The sequence below is a fragment of the Agelaius tricolor genome, unplaced genomic scaffold (genome assembly GCF_023055355.1).
Source record: "Agelaius tricolor isolate 1412-34295 unplaced genomic scaffold, bAgeTri1.0.p SCAF_10, whole genome shotgun sequence".
In the NCBI taxonomy this organism is placed as follows: domain Eukaryota; kingdom Metazoa; phylum Chordata; class Aves; order Passeriformes; family Icteridae; genus Agelaius; species Agelaius tricolor.
In genome coordinates this window covers 5014585-5038761 of record NW_027269270.1, presented here as the reverse complement: position 1 = coordinate 5038761, position 24177 = coordinate 5014585, and the positions used below count along the sequence as shown (strand labels likewise).

General features: G+C 38.1%; 1 protein-coding gene across 7 annotated transcripts in view; it reads right to left on the bottom strand.

Moving 5' to 3' along the window:
• GULP1 (GULP PTB domain containing engulfment adaptor 1) overlaps positions 1 to 24177 on the bottom strand; it is a 144528-nt gene that overhangs the window by 31066 nt on the left and 89285 nt on the right. For all 7 annotated transcript variants that reach the window (XM_071434456.1, XM_071434457.1, XM_071434459.1 and 4 more), the window contains 2 exons: positions 10082 to 10153; positions 840 to 938 (listed from right to left, as the gene is read on the bottom strand). In XM_071434456.1, coding sequence (XP_071290557.1) covers positions 840 to 938; positions 10082 to 10153 — 171 coding nt within the window. The remainder of the gene's footprint in view (positions 1 to 839; positions 939 to 10081; positions 10154 to 24177) is intronic.

Here is a 24177-nt window from a genome sequence, read left to right as displayed (position 1 = left end):
TTTCCTAAAGCATTTATAAACTGTGCAAAAGAAGAAAAACTCAATTGGAATTTACATGGAGCTACAAGAAACAAAGTGGGGGAGATAAAAAGACTGCTCACAGTTGATTACTACTTGAGTTGTAATAACAACATTGCTAAGAGATCAGAATGTTCCTACTCCCCCAGGAACATATATCCCACAGATTTCTGCTAATCTCTGCAGGAGGGCTAAGATCTTTTGGCATTTCAAACTGTTATTTTAAAACAGTTTTTGCCAGGATTTGGGGTTTTTCCTTATGCCCTACTGCATAAGGAAGACACAAAAACTCAAATTAAAACTGACATGGATATTTCTTGTCCCCTCTGCTTATGGGTGAGCTGTTGAGTTCTGGTTGTGTGAAGAGTCTGAAGCAAAAATGGGCTGCAAGCTTTGAACTACAGCTACCATTTGAGAAAAGGCATTGCCACTGCCTGCATGCAGCAATTACTCCACAATAAAGAAGCAGGAACAAAACAATCTTCCAAATTCAATATTCACCATATATAGGGCAAGATTTTTATCATATGCAGTGTCAACATTTATTTAGCTCATTGTTTTCATCTTCCTCAAAGTTTAGAAGTCCTGCTGTAAAAGGATTAAAAAATTGAATGCTACATTAGCTACAGTTTGCCTTCATGTACCTTCCTGGGAAGATGTCACCCAGGTGTTGTAACAAAACATGGTGTTTTAGAAGATTTTTTCCATCAACAGAATGGCTTTTGTTATAATACTTTAAAAAAATAAACAATGAAAACCTTAAAACCAGTGAAACAAATATTTACTAGTTTAGCATGAAAATACCCATGTAAGTTTCTTACCTTTGTTTTTGGATCTAGAATTTTTACACCATAGATTGAAATTTGTAACTCAACTTTGGGTGTCTTTTGGCCTTCAGATTTCTTGATATGCCTTGCAAACTGAAACACAAAAAGCACAACAGCAATCCCATTAATAGAAAGTTTTTTTGTTTTTATTAATTCTCATTTTCTCTCAACTCCCTCCACCTGAAGTTGCCTCCTTCCTTCTTCAATAAGCTTCCCATAAACAACACCAACTATTCCAAGACTCTCAGCTGGGCACAGAGCAGCATTTCTAACTGCACACCACAGAATGCGCCTAAAATTCAGGGAGAATTATTTTAAAATTACTTAGCATGTTCCCCTGAAGCTTTTATCTGCTTTTTATGCACTTAAATGAAGATTTTGCATCCTTCAAATACTCATCCCTCCCATACTTGTGCATAAAGGAGTATCTGGAAGCACCCTACAAGATATTCCATCAGTTGTTTTGAACAGGGTCAGTTTGAAAGCACTACAGTTGCCAATGCCTAAGAAGTACTTGATCTGTTTTATTCTCAGAATTTATCTGCCTGCAGCCCACTAGATGGTAGTTAGACAGCACTTTATATGACTGGGTTGGTTAATAATTCCTATCCAATACACTTTCCATCCTTTTCCATCCTTACCTTTCTCTCTTTCTCTCATGAAGACTGTCTATAAAATCAGCACAGTATCTCAAATTTGCTCCTGCATAACAATTAAGAAGTGCCCTAAATTTGGGTATCTTTCTTAGCAAATATAAGTGATCGCTCCCTATTTTTCTCTGTTACCAGAGCAAAATACCCTTTTCCTCCCAAGTCTTTGACAGCCTGGAATGGCATTTTCAAATGCATAAATAAGGGTGATGATCCACTAAAGGCCAGAAGTTGGAATCTCTGCTTCAGAGCTCTCTGTTTATCCTCAACATTCCCATTCCAGAATAAACTGGGTGTGTAATCCCCACCAGTACAAATGCTCTGTGTCAGAAGCCAGTGTGGACAATGGCTTTCAGTGCCATCAGGGATCCAGGGTGTCACCAAGGGTGCTGCCCCATCAGACTGGAAGACACGAGCCTGAATTGCCTTGTGATTGTGAAGTAAGCACTTCACAACTGTAGCCAACTGACACCTCTCCCATAAATCCTTAAAAATTCTGATTACAATCATTCATTTAAGTGATAGTTCAGGATTTCAGCTCTGATCCTTTTCCAACCAGTACTTGGAAAATTTTCCCATAAGACAACTGCTTTATACAACATGACTGTCAATCTCTTATTTCATTTTGCTTACAGGCAGCTTCATGGCAAATTATTAACTAGTTTGCAGAACCACCCTAATAGCACAAAATGAACCTGGTTTTCCCTCCTTCACAATTTTATTCCTCATTTCGAAGGCATACTTATTGAACTTTTGATAGCTAAACATTAATTTATAATTGATCCTATTAACTTCACACAGTAACAGGACTTACCCAGACAATTCATTACTGATTCGTGCACCCCAGTAGCTGATAAGTATCACACACTTGGTAAAACAAACACCCTCCCACCTCAAAAACCCCAAACAACTATCCCCCATCTAAACCACTCTGTGCCATTCTCAAAGCCAACTCTTTAAAAATATAAATACCTATTGTATTTTAACATCTAGAAATGCTACAGTCACTGGCCAAGTATTTTTTAAAATATAAAGTATTCTATACTTCATACAGGATGACTTGTGAAAACCAATTAGTTGAGAGTCAAGAAAATATAAGTTCTAGCTCTTGATGAATATAAGTTGAATATAAGTTCTTTCTTCTTGAATATAAGTTCTAGTTCATGATGCCTCTTCAGCATCATGTATACGCCTCTTGCAACACATCCTTTTCCCATCAATTTAACTTCAAGCCCATGTCTTGCTACATACTCTTTTAATACACATTAATCCCTGTATCTTCCTTAAGGGGTACCATTCCATATGCATATTTTAATTTTTTAAAAATAAATTTTACAGAAAGCAAAATTAAAAATCATAACTGCTGGTTTACAGCATTTTGTTCAATGACATCTGTTGACTTTAAAGAACAAGTAAAATTCACTACAGAGAAAAAATATTTTTTATTTAATAAAAATCACTCATTAAACCACAAAAAAATCTGTCCTAAATTTTATATTGCAAATTTAGCCTTTAGTCTGTGCTTAAAGAGGAAAAAGATAGGGCAACTATTGCTTTATTAGCATGGATTTTTTTTTTTCCCAAGATTTATATTAAACTTAAAGTGTCTTTAGATAATTTTCAGATCAGGCATTTATTCATTAGCTGCATCCACCAGATTTCCCCTCTGATTTGTAGTTTCCTGATGTCCCTTCAGTGGGTGGGACTTGGACATGAGTGATCCCTTTTCTCAGTACTCTGCACTTTGCCAGGTTAAATGGAATGACTACAAAATCCAAAGATCACCCAGACAGTTTGGACACTTCAATTTCCAATGTACTCAATGGTGCCCAGGAAGACACCCATGGAACAGATAACCCTGGGGCACAACTCATCCTGAAACAGCCCGGAACTCGAGCAAATCCTGCCCTTTTGAACATGTCCCTTTGCAAACAAGTCATGCACAAGAATTTCTGGGCAGCAGTGAAGAAAAAGCACAAATACTGTTGGATTTTACTGCGTTAAACTCATGGTAAATATTGAGAATGATGATGGAACGCTTGATTTTCCAACAGCAATCATCTCAGAGTCTCAAACAACAGCTACAACATGAAAAAGCTGTAGTTTTTAAAGTAATGCAGTTTTGAAGAAAAAGGTTTTAAAGTAAGTGATGTGAATAGCATGCACAAGTTTTAGAACAGCTGGCCAAAGCTTGCTCCAAGTAGTCAAGAAGACTTACAACACTGAGGAAGTTCCAGAAGGCAGTTCTGTGCCAATTCCAAAAAAAACGGTGAACAAACTGACCCTACCACGCCTCCACTCTCAAAAAGCAGAAATCCAGCTCAAAAACTAGATCATTCAAGTGAGATTAAATTAGTGATGATCAATATTTACAAAAAATGCAAGTAGACAAAGCATCTGTATTTTGTATGCCACTTATATTTAAGAAAGTGAAGCAACAGAAAAAGTATGAGTTAAGTTAGTTACATTAGTCTCCAGATGTAGTTATAAACAGGAAATTGTCATTGGGAAGATATGTTTCTAATGTATTCCAGCAGGGTTTATTTCTTAAGCATGACATTATTGAACAATGACCAGGAGAAAAAAAAAATACTGATAAAATCTACAAGCAGAAAAAAATGAGAGGGGAAAGAAAGGGGAGAAAACGAACTAATGATCTGAAATCTAAAATTGCTACAGAGATTTGCCCCTTCTCTCTGTTATTTGCCCCTTCATCAGACCACAAAGGCTGATGAAGGGGCAAATAACAGAGAGAAGCCTGATCAACCAGAAAGCACAGGCTGGTATCCCAACAGAGCCCCTTGTTTTCCTACAAGCAATCCTGCAAATCCATGGCAACAAACTCTGGTTCTTGGGACACTATCCTGTGAAGATGAAGAATGAAGTCTGATAACATGGTAGGACTTCCACTAACTGAGGACCTTCTCATGAAGCCAAAGCTGGGAAGGTGTTTCAAAGAGATCCTTAAGATGACAACAATGGCTGCACTGCATCAACTGCTTGTGAGAACACACTCAGATGTTACCTGCTGAGGGTTTCAAATGCAGAAGGATGCTGACAAAATGGAGGAAAAATTCACAGGATATTTAGCAAAGTTAGCAGAGGGCTGGAAAATCCACTTTAAGACACTCCATAAAATCAAAACCAGACCAATAGTGAAAGAAACCAAGCACAAGAGAATCCCCCCAAACAGACATCCAGACAAATGAGCTTTTTAATCAAAGGTTTACTGGGTGCAGTGAACACACAGAGATTAATTCAGAAAATGTGTGGCTGTTCCTTTCTCAGCATTTCCCTGCCCACTGTCCTGTGCAATAACAGATAGCACACAGATACAAATCAGCAATTTCTTTTATAGCTGACATTCTCCAGAATGCCACGTTCAGCCACCTCCCAAACTTGTGAGGGGTTTGACCAGCACATCCCATCATTGAATCAGGTATCAGGAATTTTTTCTTCTATTTATTTCTAGTCATTCCTTCTACCTAAGGAGGACCCCAAGGGACCTCTGGACCTGGGAGATGTACAACCATTATATTTTCCTATCAGCACACATTTGAAACCAAATAATGTTTGTATCTCACACAGTAACAAGATTATTTAAGAGGGTAAAAATCTGCAGCCTCCCATTGGCATAAAAATGGAAAATTATATAAAATTATAATGAATCACAACATGGCTTGGGAAGAGACACGATGGGCCAAATTCTTAAACTGTTAGTTTATACATATAATGCTCTCAGGCATGAACTCCAGGTTTGGTCCAGCTCAGTGGGATGGGCTGGCTTGTGTTCAACTGCTTCAGAATTAACATTATATTTTCTTGGCATTTTGAGGGAAAGCAACAGATACAACTGAACCTATTTTCTACAATTTAACTTAGCTTTAAAATAAAAGAAATTTTAAACCATCCATATATTTTGTAGTTTATCACAGCAGCACAGGAAAATGCATACTCTAAGAGTGTTATTAAAATTAAATTTGATGTGTTTAGGTATCAAGTCTAATCAAAGCACAACCAACAAAAATGCCATGAGAAAAAAAAAAAATTAATGTTCTCAAGACAGCCAGGAACTGGAGCTAAAGAATTAATTGTTAAGACTAATTACCTCTATAGATCTATAAATCAATTTAAGCCATGCAATCAAAACGATGTGCTTTGCTTTAATATTTACACCTCCCTGCACAACTCAAGACTTAATTAAAAAGAGTTGACACACCAAAAGGGAGATGTTCCTGTGATTTGGGTGCTAATATTCATTCCAGGAAAGAGAGGTTCAACTCCTTCATTTAATGCAGGTGACCAGTGACAAATCAGACATTGCACTTCACACCTAAAAAGAGCCCTGGCTTAGGGCTGGGTCTTTGGATAAACTGTGAAACAGCTTTATAACCTGTCTTGGAGAAAATGCTTTTCCTCCTTTTTATCATTACAATATTCATTATAAGGAAACATGTCTGAAAAAAAACCAAGAGGCCCCGTTTTTTTTTTTTCCAGTGCCTTCATGTCATCGAATTGGTCATGTAATGGTCCAAACTCTCATGGGCATTTGATATGGGCATAGTGAAATTATAGCGTCTGAAAAATACCTGTCAAGAGGAGGAAAAGGGTGAAAAATGCAAAATTCAATCTCTCAATAATCATCTTTGCAGAGAAAAAGCCATCCAGAAGTGTATGTCTATGGAATAGGTTGTATTTTATTTTCCAGACACACACTGGACTGAGAGGAAGGCTATCCATCTATTATCCACAGTGTAGAAGACAATACAGAGCAGTCTTTTTTTCCATCTCTCACTCCCTGACAGATTTTTTGTGTTTTGTTTTATTTGGGGGTGGGCTGCTTTGTTGTTGCTGTTTTGAGATATTTTGGACATTTTGTTTGGTGGCATAGAGTTTTGGGGGTTGTTGGGGTTTTTTTGTGGTAGTTTTTGATTTTTTTTTTCCCTGTTCGGTTGGTTGGCTTTGGTTGATTTTTTTTTAATGGGGTGGGGGGCAGGGTTTAATTTTAGTTTTTTTGAGAGGCAGGGTAAACAGGTATTTTCTTATTCAGCTTTTCTCATCTGACTTGCTTTAGTCTTCAGGATGTCCTTGACTGGTCCTGAACCAGAAATTGTGCTTTCTGCAGTACTTCAAAGGGAGCAGTCATGGCTGGAAGGCTTGGCTGCAAATCTCTTTATCCCAATATTAAAAGCGTCTCTGTACTCCACCCTCCTCCTCTGTCCTTTAAACAACAAATTAAATTGAGCTTTAACATGGGAGGGAGCTCAGAACAATATCCACAGATGGTCCTTTAAGGGCAGCAGCAGGACAGCATCTCTGCATGGGTGGAAGTGTGTGAACCAGCACTCTTCACTCTGTATTCTTGGAGGTCAAGGACATGATGAAAAATATTTCAAGTGGTTTCAAAGTGATTCACTCTATTTGCATTTTGTCTGGTCATCTCCACTTACAGAAGAAAAGTGAAAAAAAAGGATAATGAATTGAAAGCTGGGTAAGCAAACAGCCTTGAGTTTGGCCCTCACAAAACAGTCCCTTGGAAGACTGTAGGAAGAAACAGCCCAAAACTCAGGTGTTTATTCTGGTTTCTCTTTAACACCCCTCCATGCAGCTTTCTTACCACTGCTCTGCTTATGCTGCTCCTTCCATCTGTCCTGCTGCTCTTTCTAGCTGTTTCCATTTCTGGCAACCCTTCCAACACTTTATAAGAAGGATCAAATTCATTCTTACAGTCTGATAGAGAAGTTACAAACTTCATTAATCAAGGAAAGTAATAATTTCATTTAATAAAATAAAGTGTGATTTTACTACACATAGACCTTTGAGTACCATAGGCATGTTTAGATACAGCATCTGGGTGCCACGTGCTTTAGCTTTTGTTTCATTCTAGAAACCAGTTTTGACTAGAAAACTTAAAGGAAAACATGTTTTGTAATAAATTGTGATAATAGTTCACCTTATCTTACAAATAAATAAACAAACACATTGTAAAACATTAGTGTTCAAGTTTCATCTCTCTCCTGCAGTACAGCTCCAAGCACTTGGAAAACACGAGGGGAAATCCCACCTAGATAAAGCCACTGGAGAATCCTCTAGAAAAATTAAATATGGTTGCTTGAAAAAAAACAATCTTCTAATTGTTAACTGTCCCAGAAAAATTGTCAAGAAAATATAAAAGCTGTATTTGGGATAAAAGTACAATGAAGAATCAAGAAAAAGTTTGTCCAAGATACTTTATGTTTCTGTAGAACATCAGCTCCATCTGCTGGGAAAAATCAGTTTGTGGCATGGCAGCTGCAGTTTCTGTGCTGGGCAACCCAAGTTTTTGTGCTCAGTTAAGGGCTTTTAGATGATTTAGAGAGGTACAGAGTTGTATATCACATCTTGACTCTGACAGTTTGGTGACATGAGGGCTTAAGAAAAATGCTTTCTGGTGGCTGGGTTTCATGGTCTGTGTATCACTGGAGCATGTGACTTCAAAAGCTTATTAGAGTGATGCATGTCACTTGTAAAAATAGCTCTGAACATTAAGAAAGTGGCAGTTGTTTTTCTGCCAGCTATTAATTTTCATTAAAAACAAATTATGATTAATAACATTGCAATTAAAAGCAAATCCAGATAATTTCAAAATATAAATATGGCATCAGAAGCTACATGTCTTCTAAAAACTCTCCTACCCCCAAACCCCTTTATATTTCTTCAGCATTTCTTCCAATATGACATTAGTTTTTCAAGTTGTTTTAATTGCTTAAAAATTTTTAATTACCATTTTATAAAAACAAACTAGAGATATGTGCTTAATAAAGAAATTCACTACCTTTAGGCTTCTCTTCAAAAACTACAAATGCACAACATCATTCTTCAAATGAGTATTCAATTAATTGGGGATTGTTTCAAACAAAAAAGTGCTTTCATTGCTCTCTGAAATCTGTTCCAAGATTTTTCGAGTCCTTCCTAAAGTCATGTTTATTTACTTTGGAAGGTCTCTAATAAACTTGTGATTATGTAAGGTCACATGCAATACTTGATATCTAAACTACAGAATTCCAAACTTGAAGAAGAAGAAAATAATGTAACTCTGGCTGCAGCTATTCAGACTTCCATCTCCAAGGTGGTTTATTTAGGGAATGTGTGTAGCAAATGAGAGTAGGTATCTGTACACTCCAGTGACACCATAAATGCAAACACCACATTTCTGGCTTTGCCCACACGTCTGAGAGCAGTTATTTGAAATCCTTTTAGGACTCTCTCTCAGAGGAAACAATGTCCATGTGAGAAATCAGAGAATTCAACCCACCCAAAGCCTCCAGTGATCAGTGAGAGCCCAGGCCAGGCTGGGGTTCCACCAGTTGGACAGAGACACTCAGCATTTGGTTATTCAGGAGTCCAATAAAACACCTTTATAACACAAGCAAAGCTGCTCCATAGCAAGGTATCACTGTGACAGATTTCTGCACAGAACTGATTTTTCTGGGGGTATTGGAGTTTTATAAAGATAAACTACACAAGGTGCACACAAATCCACTTTGTTTCCACTGATAGAATGCTGCAATGCTTAAAGGGTCAAACTTAGCCTAAAACACTTGAAAACAACTGGGTAATAATGACTCTATCTGCAGTACAAAAAAGTCTTTTTGGAATAAAACACTCCAAGAATCAGCTAAATGAATCTTTAAAGGCAGCTGTACTATCTTGGTAGAGTGAAAACAACAGCAAAGAATGTGTTCCAATACCTTAATAAGATTACTGATCCATCTTGTAAAGATGGCTTTCTCAAGGGAAAACTCAGCCTTAAAAGCTGAGCTACATGAGTAATCTCTTGTTTCCTTTCTGCATTTCTTTAGTATGGTAATAACACAATCAATTTTTTCAATATTGACTCCCCACGTTTCCTGCCCATTTCTGCGGAACCTGTTTAAATGAACAATGAAAAGCCTGCAAGAAAGTTATGAAAAATGCAGCAGTAGGGAGAAAGATTTTTTACATCTAAGTAAACTGGAGGGCCAATAGCTCAGAGCAGCTAGGCATGAAGCAATTCCACAGAAACAAGGCAGTGGAGTGGATTGGAACAATCAGCATTCCCTGCCCCAGCTCACAGTGCCTGCAGAGCTCTGAGCAGCCAAGGCAAAGCCATGTTCACTGAAAACAACCCTCAGCAAGTCATTGCACTCGGATATTTTTAGTTGTCCACCAAGTCCCTTGGTGCCCAAGCACATGTAGCCAAGAGGAAATTGCAAAAGCCTGATTTTCTCAGCCATAGCTGGGGATGGCAGCTAAAACAAATTCTTGCTACCTCAATTTGTATTAATGAAGCCCTAAACAAGCCTGAAGAAGAAGCATTAGCCATTGAAATACATTTACTTTAAAAATATTTCTGAATTGTTGTAAAATCTGTAGGACAACTAAATGTTGTACACAGCAGAACACCACACCATATAGACATAATAAGGAAGAACCTACACACTAAAGAGATTAGTAAAAGCAACTACTTCTAGAGCCAGGGAATTCACCTAGAAAACCTACACAGTGTCTTAGTTGTAAAAAGAGGTTAAGAGTACATTCCATTTATGTTTCATTAAAAATTCTTACCTTTAATTTTCTAACAGCATCTCTTACAACTTCCGTGCCTTTGGGCTGCTCCACTTCTGTACTGCCTAGAAACTGAAAAAATTGTAATTTGTGAGCAGTAAGTTATGCATTTAAAGGCATAATCAACTTGAGTAATCTTATTTTCCAATTATTTTCAAGCAGCATTTTGGAAAGACAATTGTTTCAGTAGGTGATAAATAAAAAACCTTCACACAGCTATTTCTAATCAAGAAAATAACAAGAATTACATTCTATACTAATATTAGCATTATCAAAATTGACTTTAAAAAACATCCTAGACAAATCTGTAAATTAGAAGTTCAAGTACCTTTTTCCACAGGGAAATTACCACTTTGGTAATAACTCTTTTTAGAAAATAATAAAAAAACGCATGCAAAATACAGATGGAAGATTCTTCCCATGAAAAAACACGAGCCAATACTTTGGATTCTGTCACTAAAACATTCCCACAAGATGTAAGATAAATTAAAAGAACTGATTTTCCTCTCAAAGCTGCTTGGTATAGTAACATAGACTTACAGGAACTAGGCTCCAGCTTATGTAAAACAAGACACATTTTCAAGTAGTTTTTCTATATCAATTCATATTTTTACCAAGTAAGTCTTTAATGAAAACCAAACACATGTGTTTTCATATAGAAAGCACAATACTGCAAAAGGACCTTATTTCTTTGTACACTGAAATGCTTTAGTTTTCTGTACAGTCACATTCCCTTCTACTGTGCTGTTACAAAATGTATGATAATCCTGCCTGAAAACCATCTGTGTGATACACTAATTGATTTTCTGTTGCCAAATTTTCACATTGAACTACAGTTAAGTCACATCATGTATGTGTATGTGCTAAATTAACTCTAGGAAAAAAAAACCCTCCCTTTTTCCCCAAAGCACAGTTTTCTGTGTACCATGACACACAGACATGTACAATTTTTAAGTCCTAGCCATTTTGAAAGGGATTTAAAATTGCCAAGATACAGACAACTTAAACAGAGTAACTCTGGAGTTTTTACTTCTATTAAACCTTCCAAACATGTTTAGTATGCTCAAGGTACTCCTGCAAAGAAACTGTGCAGCTCCACCAACAGTGAAGCCTCATTAGATATTTGCTAGTGACTCAGAAATATGACATGCCACCTTGAAAACAGCAGTCTAAATCGAAACACCACACACATCTGCTGCCAATATTCTTTATGATTACTTCTCCAGCCAGGAGACCAAGGCTTTGGAAGAACAGAGCAGAAGGCTCTGCTATTGATTTGATGTCCTTCACACAACATCTCTGATGACTTTAGACCATGGGGGTGATCTTGCCTGGAAAAGTGATGGCTGCACAAAATGCATGTAGAGAAGGAAGAATGATTCTTAGACATGATGGATACTGCACACAGCAGAGACAGAAAGGGAAAGATGAATGAATATATGTGAGCAAAAAAACCCCCAAACCAACAGGTAAGATCAGATGAGAGTCTAAGAAGAAGGCTGAAATGCCAACATTACCAGATACCTGCAGACAAGCAAACTTATATCCACCACATCTGGGAGAACACAAAAGGCAGAAGTTTGATTGCTGTAAGTTTGTGAGCACACAAGGTATGTGATACACAGAGCAGGAATCCTGCAGAAACACAGGAAACAAGAGCTGCAGGTGTGGACAAGGCTCAGTGAGCACTGAGCTGCACAAATGCTTCATCCCCGGCTGTTTCCTAAGCCTTGCGCTGTTTCCAGACTGGCAGCACCAGTACCAGTGCAAGCAGCCCAGTAGTTCCCAGTGCAGATTCAGGGCCAGGCCTCTGGTGGAACTGGGTCATGCACACACAGAGATGCCCCAGGTTATGCTGCCTTGCCTGCAGCTGCTTCTCCAGAAGGGCACAGGGCTGCCCTACATTTCTTGTTTACTTACTTCCATCCAGATGAGCAAGCTCTGATAAAGCTAAGAAAGAATCAGTCATTTCCCCAGGACTCTCCTCTGCTTCACAGTCCAAGAAGGATGAAGTTACCTTTGCTGTATTCAGTAAATCCCAGCAGCAGACCAATCTTTCCACAAACAGTACCTTCCACAAATACAGTTTTCCCAGAAGCTTGTACCTCATGATAATTCACACTACTGCCTCAGAAAATCAAATTCCCCAGCCACAGCTGGGGAATCTCTTAAATGTCACTGAATTTTAAAGCTTATAGTAATGTTCCCCAAACCAGAAATTACCATTTATGACCATGGAGAGGAGGGACAAGTAGATTTCTAAGCAGAAAGATAAACTGCTGAAAGCACTTTAAAAGACTGATAAAACCAGAAGAAAAACTCATTGTGTTTGCTCAGTAAGTTACAAAAGAAATAAACAACCAAGACTCAGAGAATACAGAAATACCATGAACCTTAGATCAGCATTTACAGACCATAACCCACTAGAATTCCATAAATCATTCACTCTCTTCCAGATGAGTGTTGGTTTTGACATTAAGCATCACCACTAAAATTTCAATTGCTCTCAGCAGTTTTGAGCTGGATGTGGAATTCAAGCTTCAAGCTCATGCATAATAAACTAGGAAAATGCATAGGAAAATAATTAAGACACATTTACTCCATATAGACAAAGAAGAATTTTAGCTTAAGTGTTAAGACCAAGAAAAATTACAAGGCTATACTATGGATTGCACTGTTTGTAACTATTTCTAATTCTTTCAATTGCAACTGTACTAATTTGTTAATTCAGGTGTGTTAAAATTGCTTACACATTTAATGCTTGACTTCCCTTCTTAAGGTCTTGGTAAGAGTAATAAAAGGAAAACCAGCAATTAACGGGGGATATTCTGACTAACTTGGACTGTTCTGTTTGGGGGAAAAATACAGACAGAATTTCAGACCAACACAGGTTTGTAACAAAAGAATGACTATGCAGTAAAGCCTTACTTTACTGCATTAAAGCCAACAGTTTTAATGAGAAGCTTTTTATTGCTTGCTTTTTTCTATGCTCTGTGCCTTTCCATCTCATCTATCATCATTTTCTGTTTAATATGAGGTACCAATTACTGTGGTATTACTGATGATGGTTAAGCTAAGCAAACAGATGTATTTGCAAAGCTGGGGCTTCAGCTGCCAAGGTCACTGTGCAGTTTGTACAACCCCTGGCACAGCAGGCACGCTGCCACCAGGTCTCTGGGGGAAGCCACCAACTAACTCACCACTCCCATGAAATGGGAAGGTGGCCATTTCATCATGGTCCTTTCAGCAGATTTTTCTCACCAAATCTCACACAAACACAGAAAACAAATATTTGTTCTATCAGGAAGTTCATCCAGCTGTGGCACAAATAATACAATTATTCAGCATGGAAGAGTTTCTGCAAGAAAAATTTCGGAGCCAGAGGGGTAAATGTGAAACCTCCCTTTCCATGCCCAGGCCCCTTTAGGGAGCAGTACTGATCCAGAGCTTTAGATGGGAACTTGGCAAGTCAGTGATTATTTTCAGCATTTGAGGTTCCCTTCTGCAACTTGACTCATGCAGAACAACCAGCATATGAAACCTAAGTGGTTCCTGAGAGTCAAGCTAACACAGCTCCTACACTTCACTGCAGAAGAGGGAAACAGAAAATAACAGTTTCCCTTTAGATCATTAGCTATTAATCCTAAATGCAAACTAATAAACACATAAAGTACTTAAGTGTTCTTTACATAAGTGATGTGTTGAAATACATAATACAGCTGAAAAATGTTTACATAGGACTGCTACATCCATTTACTGTCTGCAGCTAGCAAAAAGATTATTCTTGAGGTTGGTGTACTCCATGCATAATATGCCTACTCAAACAGACACAATACATAATTCAGGCATGCCACAAGACTCAAATATTTATGTGTTGTTTACTGTTAAGTTGATCATGATCATACTGAATTTTTGTTGCATACTTAAAAAAGTTGGAAGAAGATGACATTTAATATTTTGTATAACATAAAGCAAGTTAAAGCAATTTTCTTTACCACACATTCTTCACTGCAGTCTGCCATTCTTCCAAACATATTCCATTCCTTTTAAAGCTGATGAGCAGTTATTTTCCTAATATATTACTCATTTCACTTGCAGCTGTCTGCAATCAGAAATAACTCATATGAGGCCAACAGATCCTATCAGTCAGGACCATTTAAGTGTTCCTTTAATGTACAGTGATGTTTGCCATGAAGAAAGTGAGCTGTTGGCCAGCCACATACAAGACAAACTCCTCAGATCAAACTGTTTCTAATCTAATACTAGCAGACAACCAGATGTATTCACTCCACATGCAAAGATTTGTAAGATAATGCAGCTGCAAAGAATTAACAGACACTATTTCAACAGATTAAATCAACAGAGGTTTTATCACTGACAGCAACTGAGAGAAATGTAATGACCAGGAGGGCTGTCTTACACAACAAGCTATCAGCCAGACCCTTTTGTGAGGAATATTTGTCAGAATGTAGGTGACATTTCCCTATGCATTAACATGAACAAGACATTTTCTGGTCCAATTCCATTGTAAAATTATTAAAACTGCTTTTAGAATTATACTTTCACTGGAGAAACTATTAAAATAAAATGCAAATCTTTTACTTTGCTGGCTCAATTAAAAATCATTTCAAATGTAAGACAACTTCAGGCATCCAGAATCCCTGACATTTCTGACAAGCCTGCTGCTGTTCTGATGTGCCCAGCAGGTCTTAGTAAGGCCAGGTGAATTGTTAAGGTTAGCAGTGCACTTTCTTTCCTTGACATCAGCAGGAAACTCTCCAGTAGTTCTTCCCCTGGCAGTTTAGATTTTGACCCTCAACATTTTATTGGCTTTACATGCAAAGAACACGCAGGTGCTTTTCTTCAAAGCTTAGGGGGGAAAAACTCTATACATGCTTAGGAAAAGTTAGTTTTACCATTAAAAATATTAATAAACTTGACTCTTGATCAAGAAATAGCTTTAGGTGCACTTCTGAATATTTAATGTAGACTTCCACTCTTCCAGTAGAGAGCAGTGTAGGATATTTTAATAATAAAACAACATCTGTTTTCCTTTGTCATCACATTTCAATCTTTAAAAAACCCCAGTCTTTCACAGTGCCACATTTCTTTTTTACTCTGAAATTCCTGAACATTAATGGTTCTCTTTTATGCAGACTTAAATGCAATTATATGAAAACAGTACTTACCAAAATCATACAATAAAGAAAGGGGAAAAAAAAAAACCAATGCAAAATGACTGGATGCCTGCTGGCAGCTTTTGACAAATTAGCTCCTTCTACCTCCTCAGTTCTACAGGGATGCTGATTTACTGATGAAAGGAAGACAAATGTATCCACATTGTGAGAACACCAGCGCAACAGAGTATAAAACAAGAATGAGAGAGAAGTGGGACCAGCTCTGAACAAATGTCTGAGCTGTTAACCACTCCACAAGCCCAGGCAGACATTTTGCTCAGCTTTGCACCCGTGATTCTCCATCACTCAAACAGCAGAAGGACAACAGGGACCATAAAACAAACAAAACTTTGTATTTTGGGTTCCTTCTCTTTCCCCACCCCACAGTCCAACTACTCACCTGCAGCAGCTTCCTTGGCTCTCTACAAAGACATGTTTTTGTCAGAGCATGTAAATGTTTGGATTGTTCCCCTTTGGAGAGCACTTTCCTAATGCTTAAAAACAACCTTAAAAACAACTCCTGGGCATGATTGCCACTCAAATGAGAGCAGAAATCCAACTCACCACATGGGAGTATGAGGCAAAGTGGCATCAGACACACATCAGCACATTCCCTGAATATCCCCTGCTTGTCTGACACCTAATGCTCTGCATAACTGGTGGCCCTCACACAGGAAAGAAATTCGAGGTGTTTTTTGAGGGAGTGTTCAAGTACTACTGGCAAAGAAGAAAGATGAATGCACAATTAAAAACATTTAAAAAAAGGAAATTATCTAATGGAAATCAAATATTACCAGGTATTTAATCCATCAATAGAAAATATTTTTAGTAATTAAGATATGATGAAAGAAAAATTTATTTAATAAGTTATTGAATTATTTGGGGGAAAAAAAGAGAGTGTTACAGAAAGGATCATAAAATAATTAGGTTCAAAAAGTCCCACTGGCTTAATTTGTACTTTCTCATATTCTCTACAACTGCAGTAATTAAGAGCTCTCCACCTTCAAATGTACAAGCAGTCATTTCAGTCTTTCATTCTGGATCTATGAATCACTAATAAAGAACATAATTTGATAACTGAAGCTCAACATATCTTTGAACAGCTGACAGAGACAACAGACATTTCCCTGGAGTAGTGCACCTCACCTGGATGTGGCTCCTGCCCAAATGTCTGGAAACAGGAATTCCTAGAAATATTCTGTCAAAGCTACCTGAGAAACTGAGGGCACATGGCAGCCCTAATCCTGCCTCCACCTGTCTCCTAACTCATGTTCATATACGCGAAAAAGAGAAATTATTGAGCTGCTGACTGCAAGAAATCAAGTCAGCTGATTCCAGCTTGGTGTAACCCTAAAGGCCAAAGAATGGGATAATTACACAAGGTCACATTCCTCCTCAAGTCCCGCTGCAGCCAGAAGGGAAAGTGGCACTCTAAAAGAAAAGTACCATAGGAATATATGTTTGTATTACCAAAACCAGCTTGTTTGTAAGCAGAACTTCAGAAGACCTTAGGACACACTTGGTAAATGAGTAAAACTTAAATCTTCTCTAGTGTGATCACATACCAAGTGGGCTATCAATAAGGATAAAATAAAAAAGCTGTGCTCTGTATTAAACCATCTAATTCTAAAGACAAAATGATGCTAATACAGTTAGGACCCACACAAGGGAGATAAGAGCAGGCTGGAATACAGAGAGAGAGTAAAGGTAACACATGTATGTTGTCAAGACTGTCACTATAGAAAACACCAGTTGTACAAGAGAAACCAGCCAGCATTTCTTCAGTCCATCAATCCCCCCAGCACCTCAGAAGCCCAGCTCAAGCTGAACCATGCCCTGAAGAGCTGTCAGACTGCACCTGAAGATCAGACAGGCACAGGGGTGGTGTACCCTGTTCTCCCATTGCACACACCTCCAGCAGACCCCCAAAGCTACCCAGACTAAAGGCAGAGGCTGAGAGCAGCACAGCTGCCCCAGCCTGACTCCCACCTCAGGCACTGAGAGCAGAAAACATTTCCCTGGCTCTGCTCCACACACTCCTCAGCTGGAGCTGACTGTTCACTCCAGCCCTGAGCGAGGAGGCAGAAGCAGGTAATAGGGATATGTCTTAGGGATAGTCCAGCTTGGAGCAAAAAAAGGACAGCAAACTCAAGCCACTTTTAGAAAATTCTTTTAAAACTTTGATGTATGGGAAAAGGGCTTAAAAAGGGAACACTTTGCCAGTGCACAAATGGCAGTGATGCTAATACTGTAGTATATCATGCTGAAGGCCTGTTTTCCTTTTAATCCCAGATGCACTTCCCATGGCTGATAAATAAAACCAAGGATAACATTTGGCATGTAATAAACAAGGGCAGGAGAAAATGGCAGTGAGAGCAAGTCCATCACTGGAGAACATAATTTCTCATCATATATTCCCTGGCTGTGACTGGGTCACACAGGTTCTTTTGATGGCATTCTTTCCTCATGTGTGTGGCAATGTTCTTCAGCCTTCACATGCAAGAATCCTGTGCTCAGAGGCTGGAAAAAATGAAGGAGTAAATTAAAGAATGACACATGTCTTAATTTGGACATACTCTGTGTTTCCAGTTTTGGCTTTTTACAAATGTGAAAGGTTTTTTGTTTTTTTTTGGGGAGGAGAAACTGTCAGATCCTTTTGCTACAGCAGGAAATGTCTGTGAGTAACCCAAAGGCACCATCCTCAAATTATTACAGCTCTTTTACTCCAATCCACACACTATTGACACACCAAACAATGGCATCAAATCTTCTGCTCCTCTGCCACTACCCATCAACTCTGCAGAGCCTCCTGTAGCACAGCTGGATACTGCCTCAAAGTTTAAGGGTAACTACCAGGAGAAAGCCCATCCAATAAGCATAGTATTGACAAGTGTGATCTAGCTTGACCCCTACACATGGCCTGAATCGCTTCTGACTTGTGTAGGAAATGACTGGGATGTCCAACCACAGATGCTCAATAACATCCTTGCCAGCTCCTGCAACCCTCTGTTGTTACCCTCATATTATTTTAGATTCCATTTAGTTTGTGCCTTCCAAGAATTAAGAACTGGCAGCTCTGACTGGTCAGTCCTAAAATGCAGCACATCTTTGGTTCTGCAAGAATTTTCATTCCTGAACCAATGCTCAGTGAAGGTGTGCACAAGAACCATTCTGTATCAAGATAGGACAAACAGACTTATCAAACCTGACACTTCCTTTAGAAAGGATATTCAAACGTGAAAAGCCTCTGATACTCACCGAAGACACATCACACTACTTGAATACTTCAATTTAGAAAATTTATATTCCTGACTTGATTGTTTCCAGTAAAAAAAAAAAAACTACCTTCACTGAGAAAGCCATCTAAAAATAATGCATATTCTCTATTTTATACATCAAATTTTTGAACTTCAGAAGTAAACAATAACAGAGTGGACAGCTATTTCCGCTTTACACATTCATAATTAGACAGACTTAGTTCTGCACCACTGCAACTTGATTTAATTCAAGCATAACTTCTTCATGAAAATTGTAAAGTCACAGTAGGCCCTTGACTTGGTAGGCCCTTGAATGTACTAAAACATAGTTTTTCACTAAGTCCTAGATATTTCCAAATATCTTAATGTAACAATACCATTTGCTGCTTTTTTTGTATCCAAGAAACAGATGCCAACGCAGTGATTTAATTTACCTTAAACATAAAACTGAAAAATTGCAACGACTCCTAAATTCTTTGTACAGATGTGAAATGCAGTGTTAGAAATTTCAGAACACAGAGGCCACTTTGCTTCACTTCCCCCTTCACCTCTGCAGATGCCAGCCAGAACCCTGGCCATTCAGCAGGAACTTCACTGCACTGCTGTAGGAAAAAACATTTAATTGTTACTACTTGTGTAAACCACTACCCTACCCAAGCTGAGGTTAAAGATCATCTTTTTCAGCACTCCCAAATGGAAAGGACAGATTCCCACATCCACTGGCCCCTCAAAAAACACACACCTCTCCAGTAAAATGCTACAATTAAAAGGTACATGATGAACATGAAGATCCCAAGTTGCATCAAAGCAATTTGAACACCCAGCATAAGTCATCCAAAGCTGCTGCCCTGGTTTCACAATTTGGTCCTGCTGAATTAACACCCTGCTTTTCATAACCCCACTGCTCCTCTAAATGCAGCACCTACTGGTTGGCTCTGTATTAACATCCTGAAACCATCTCTATCTTTTTACAAAACACAGCAAGCTGAAGCTTGGACTCTCTGTTAAGCACCATCTGTCCTGCTGACTTTTTTTCCTGTTACAAATACTAGGTCTATCTCCCCAAAACAGAGTGGAAACTGAACAGAGACAAAAAGCCTTCATGAAGAACCAAGATACGCTGTCAATTATTTGATAACAAAAACTATCTTAATCCAGAAAACTGACAGAACCACTCTGCTCTACCAATAAGGTGAAGCTTTCTAAACCCAGGACTATTTAATGCAGAAGTTTTGGGGTGCACCTCTGAACCAGGGGAGCAAACGGGCCATGGCACCACTGAGAGCAGCTGCTCCTTCCAAGAGATGTTTCCCAGATGAGTTCATTGTTAGGAAGGGCTCTGAGCACAGCCTTCAGATTCTTTCTTTCATAACAACACATACCAGCCCAGCCAGGAGTTTCCATGTGCCAGTTCAAGGTGGGATTGTGCAATTCTGAGCATTCAGCTTGTAGCAACTGAAGCTGGACACAAAATTCTTACACAGCCTTCCTCTGCTCAATGTAAATAAATTCTACAATTTCAGGAAGAAATTGTGATGGATTTATATAAATATATATGGCATATATATGTTAATAAATACAAATCAAAAACTATGGGAGCACCAGAAAACACTAACAATATCTTATAAAAGCAGAGATGAAATTCCACAGACGTTTCCCATTTTGTGGTTAAAGTTTATTTTGATCTAATTTCTACCTCCCTTGTCCTTGACTAACATAATACTGAACTAGTACTATCATGGCAATACAACTTTTGCCATGGCAACATGCAATGACATTATAAACACAGAAACAGGAATTCCCTGTGGGAGAAAAAACAGAAGTCACAGTTAGGAACAAAATCCTCATTCCAACACAAATAGCCTCAGTAATAGGAACAAATAACTATTGTCCCTGACTCACAGTTTATTAAAGACCTTTTCCAGTTTAATGTGAAATAAGAACTGGCCTATTTTAAGGACACTCCATTGCTTCTGAATCAGGACTTGTAATACTGCGAGGCTTTCTGCACCATAATTAGAATAAATGACTCCTGATTTAATTCTTGATTCAGGGAATCGATGTGCTGTCAAACAGAGGACAAGCAGCACACCAGAAAAGAGCTATTCTGAAGAAAGAGCTGTGAATGTGTGCAGCTAATGCTTTAGCAGCTTGGAAATATAATATAAATTTTGGTAGGCTTCTCAAGGAACCCAAAATTTTGGACAGAGTCTCAATTTCTTTTTTTTTAAGTTATCATTACCAGAGAAGATCACTTTAAAATCTAGTATCATAACTTTGAGTGCAGTAAATAATTTATACATACATTCTGTGGGCAAGATAATAGACACCATGGGGCAGATACAGGTGCTGAGGAGTATTAAAGGACAGGAACGTGAAGTGTGAAACTTGGTTGCTTTTTCATAGGTTGGTTGATTTTTTTTCCCTAAACTGTAGATTTCCTATACTGAGAACCACTTAATTTGTGAAAAAAGAATAAGCCTAATGTTTTATTAGTAATGTAACTTCAGTGGGAAAATATGTTGAGTCAGTATGCAAAGTGTAATTAACAATCATGTGGCTAATCTACATGAATATGCTAAATTAAATACTCTATTCACAGAAATTAATATCAGCATTTTGATAAAAGTGGACAAGAATATGTCTGTGTTCAATAAAAAGAATTTTTTTCTTGGCTCCTAGAAACTGCTTCCTAAGCTCCATTTACTTTAAATATGGTGGTAATTTTATACAAATGACACACATAGATGTCTTTTTTACATGCTATATTCACAGAACACTCCGAAATTTTCAGAGAGTATTTGACTGGGATAGCCAAGTCAAAATCAAATTAGTTACTTGTGGAAGGAACTAATTCTGCAGGTAGAGGTGGTCCATGCAGCAGATAAATACACAGGGAACAAAGCAGATGCCCTTCAAACTGCAACACGATTGAAATCCTGACAAAATATCTTTAAGTGGGTATTTTGGAATAAAATAAAAAGGACAGGACAACCTGCACTGGTTCTGAGTGCTTTGATTATTTGGACTGAAAAGGGGCAATAGCAACAAGACAGCACAGCTGGAGGCAAATGGGAAAAGCCAATGAAGAGCAGGGGCTGGAGAGGAAGTGGCTCTGCAACCACAGCAGCTCAACAGGGTTCTCATCTACTATGGGCTCATGACTAGCACAAGGTAAGCTGGTCAAGGATTTTTGGGAATTGCATTCAAAAGTTTTATGGGAAAACACAAACAAGTTGGAAATCTTCCTTTCCAAGGCTGGGAATGTACCCTTAACATACCTCTGCCTCATTGTCTGTGGAAGTGCTGCTGCACAGAACATAAACCCTACTCTAAATCCCTCTTCTTCAACTCCAGCACAGATTCTGGAAACAAGTACAACTCAGGCAATGGGCCTCAACAAGAAAAGCACTTCTTACATGGGTTTAGCTGTACTGGATCTTCCACTTCTCCTCCAGGGAATCGGAAGTGTCTTCTCTGTGATGATTTCTGTTTTATGAGCCTGTCTATATTGTCTCTCATTAATCTGTTTTTCAGAAGAAACTCTCTTCTTTACACATAATCTCTCATAAAAGACAGCTATAAAACAGATGTGATCACCATAATTCAGCACCTGGCCTTCAGGCACTTGAAGAATATCCATAACAGAGTTTTTTTTTTAAATCTGGATAGGATGAGAGTATTTTAAAAATTAACAGAAATAACTGTCTCTATGTTATCATTTAACAAATGTGCAGAGAACAACTGAAACACAGGAGATATTCTTCCCCCTGAACAGTACAAAATATAAAGCTGAATTTTCTTATTAGACTGATTATTTTAGCAAAATGCAAAAATATCTCGACTTGGCAACATCAGATATGAAATGAAACCACCATTATCATGACCTTAGATCCACCAGCAGATGAGATGAACATCTTGGATGAACTTTTTAGGAGAACATAACTGAGATTGAAAGTAATCTGTAAATTATTTTACAATGGCAATTAATCCAACAAAACATTGGCTTTCGCTTCTTACTTCATAAAAATGTTATGTTTTCCAATAAAAGACCTCAATCTGGTGCTGAAGTGGTAAAATTAATCTAGACTAGATCATTAAAATGATACTCATATCATTAGGTGAACATAGAATCAGAAAAGTCTGATTCTGTATTTAAAAATCCTTCACATAAGGACTTGGAGTCTTCCCTAAATAGCAACCTAATCCTTTTCACCAGGAGAGCAGGTATTGAGAAGACATTTAATCTTGAGCTCAAGGCATGAAAGCAGAGTTCAAAATTTGGGGTCGGATTTGCGAACAGAGATTTGGGGCAGATATGTGGAAAATCTTCAGTATTACCTCTGTTGCTTATCTTTAAGCTGAGGATAATAAGTCACCAATTTCTTATCTGCATTATCATTTAATTATCCCAGCTGAGAAGAAAGCTCATGAGAGAAGTCCAAGGTCTTCTGTTGCCTACTTATTCTGAGCTTTGATCTACGACTACTTGCATCAGGGTAGCACCTACAGCTTCCCTCTCATTATTCTAGAGGCTGCACAAACATCAAAAAGATAGCCCTTAGCTTCAAAGAATTTATGATCTAATGAACTGTGATAAATTGCAGTAGCCCCTTGGAAATGCACAGCACATTTTCAGTGCAGTTTCAGTTAGTACCTCTGAGTGTTACTGATGAAAATCAATATAAAACATCGACCCTATTCTTCCTCATACACATCAAACAGCCAACACTAACACAAATAAAAGCTATAACCAGCACAAAATTAACCAAGTGTTCTGTCACACAGCACACACTCAGAGTGCTTCAGCAGATTTCAAAGATAAAAAAAAACATGTGAAGATGTCCCACCTTCCCACCTGCCTCTCTTCAGAGCCCAATATTTAACCCCTAAACCCACACCTAAAGATTTAAGATTATTCTGAACATTAAGTACGCACATGGAATTTTGGGGAATGCTTTTTCATTTTGAGAATGTGTTTGCCTTTAAGAATTTCAGGTCCTCAATGGGTCATAAAGTGAGGATATGGCCTCTAAACTCTGACTTAAGAAGACCTATAAATTCCTGTTTTGAATCGATTTTTCCATAATAAACCTGTATTCATGAGTAAACAAGATTTGCCTCCCACCTAATCTTTTAGCTCTAATTAACATGATTTGTTGAGTTACTTATCTGTCCTTGTAGTTTCCTTCTACTCAGAAGCATTGGGAGCTACAGCAATAGTACAAGAGAGGGTTTAAGGACCTTTCTAGTTCATGCTTCAAGTTATCTTTCCCTTCAAATGCAGCCCTTGGTTCTACACATTTCAAAGATTTAATGGACATCCTTGTTTCTACATTTTCCCTATTTTCAGTAATGCTACAGCAGCATGCTGAAAAACAACTTGTAAAACAACAGGACATACCTGCCCCATTTCAATTTTCCTTAAAGATTGAGAATGAAGAGAATATTAGTTATGAGAATACTGAAGGAAAAAAAAAGGAAGGTTTAGACTTTAGACCAATGTAACCCATCATTCCCCTTTTAGTGGCACATAATAATTCCTAGTGAAAATACAAAACACTTCAACAAAGCTTTACAAATAACTTAATGCAAATAATTATCCTCTGCTACGTTCCAAACCAGAAAAAATATTAGTTCTTCTATTAAGTTACACCTAACA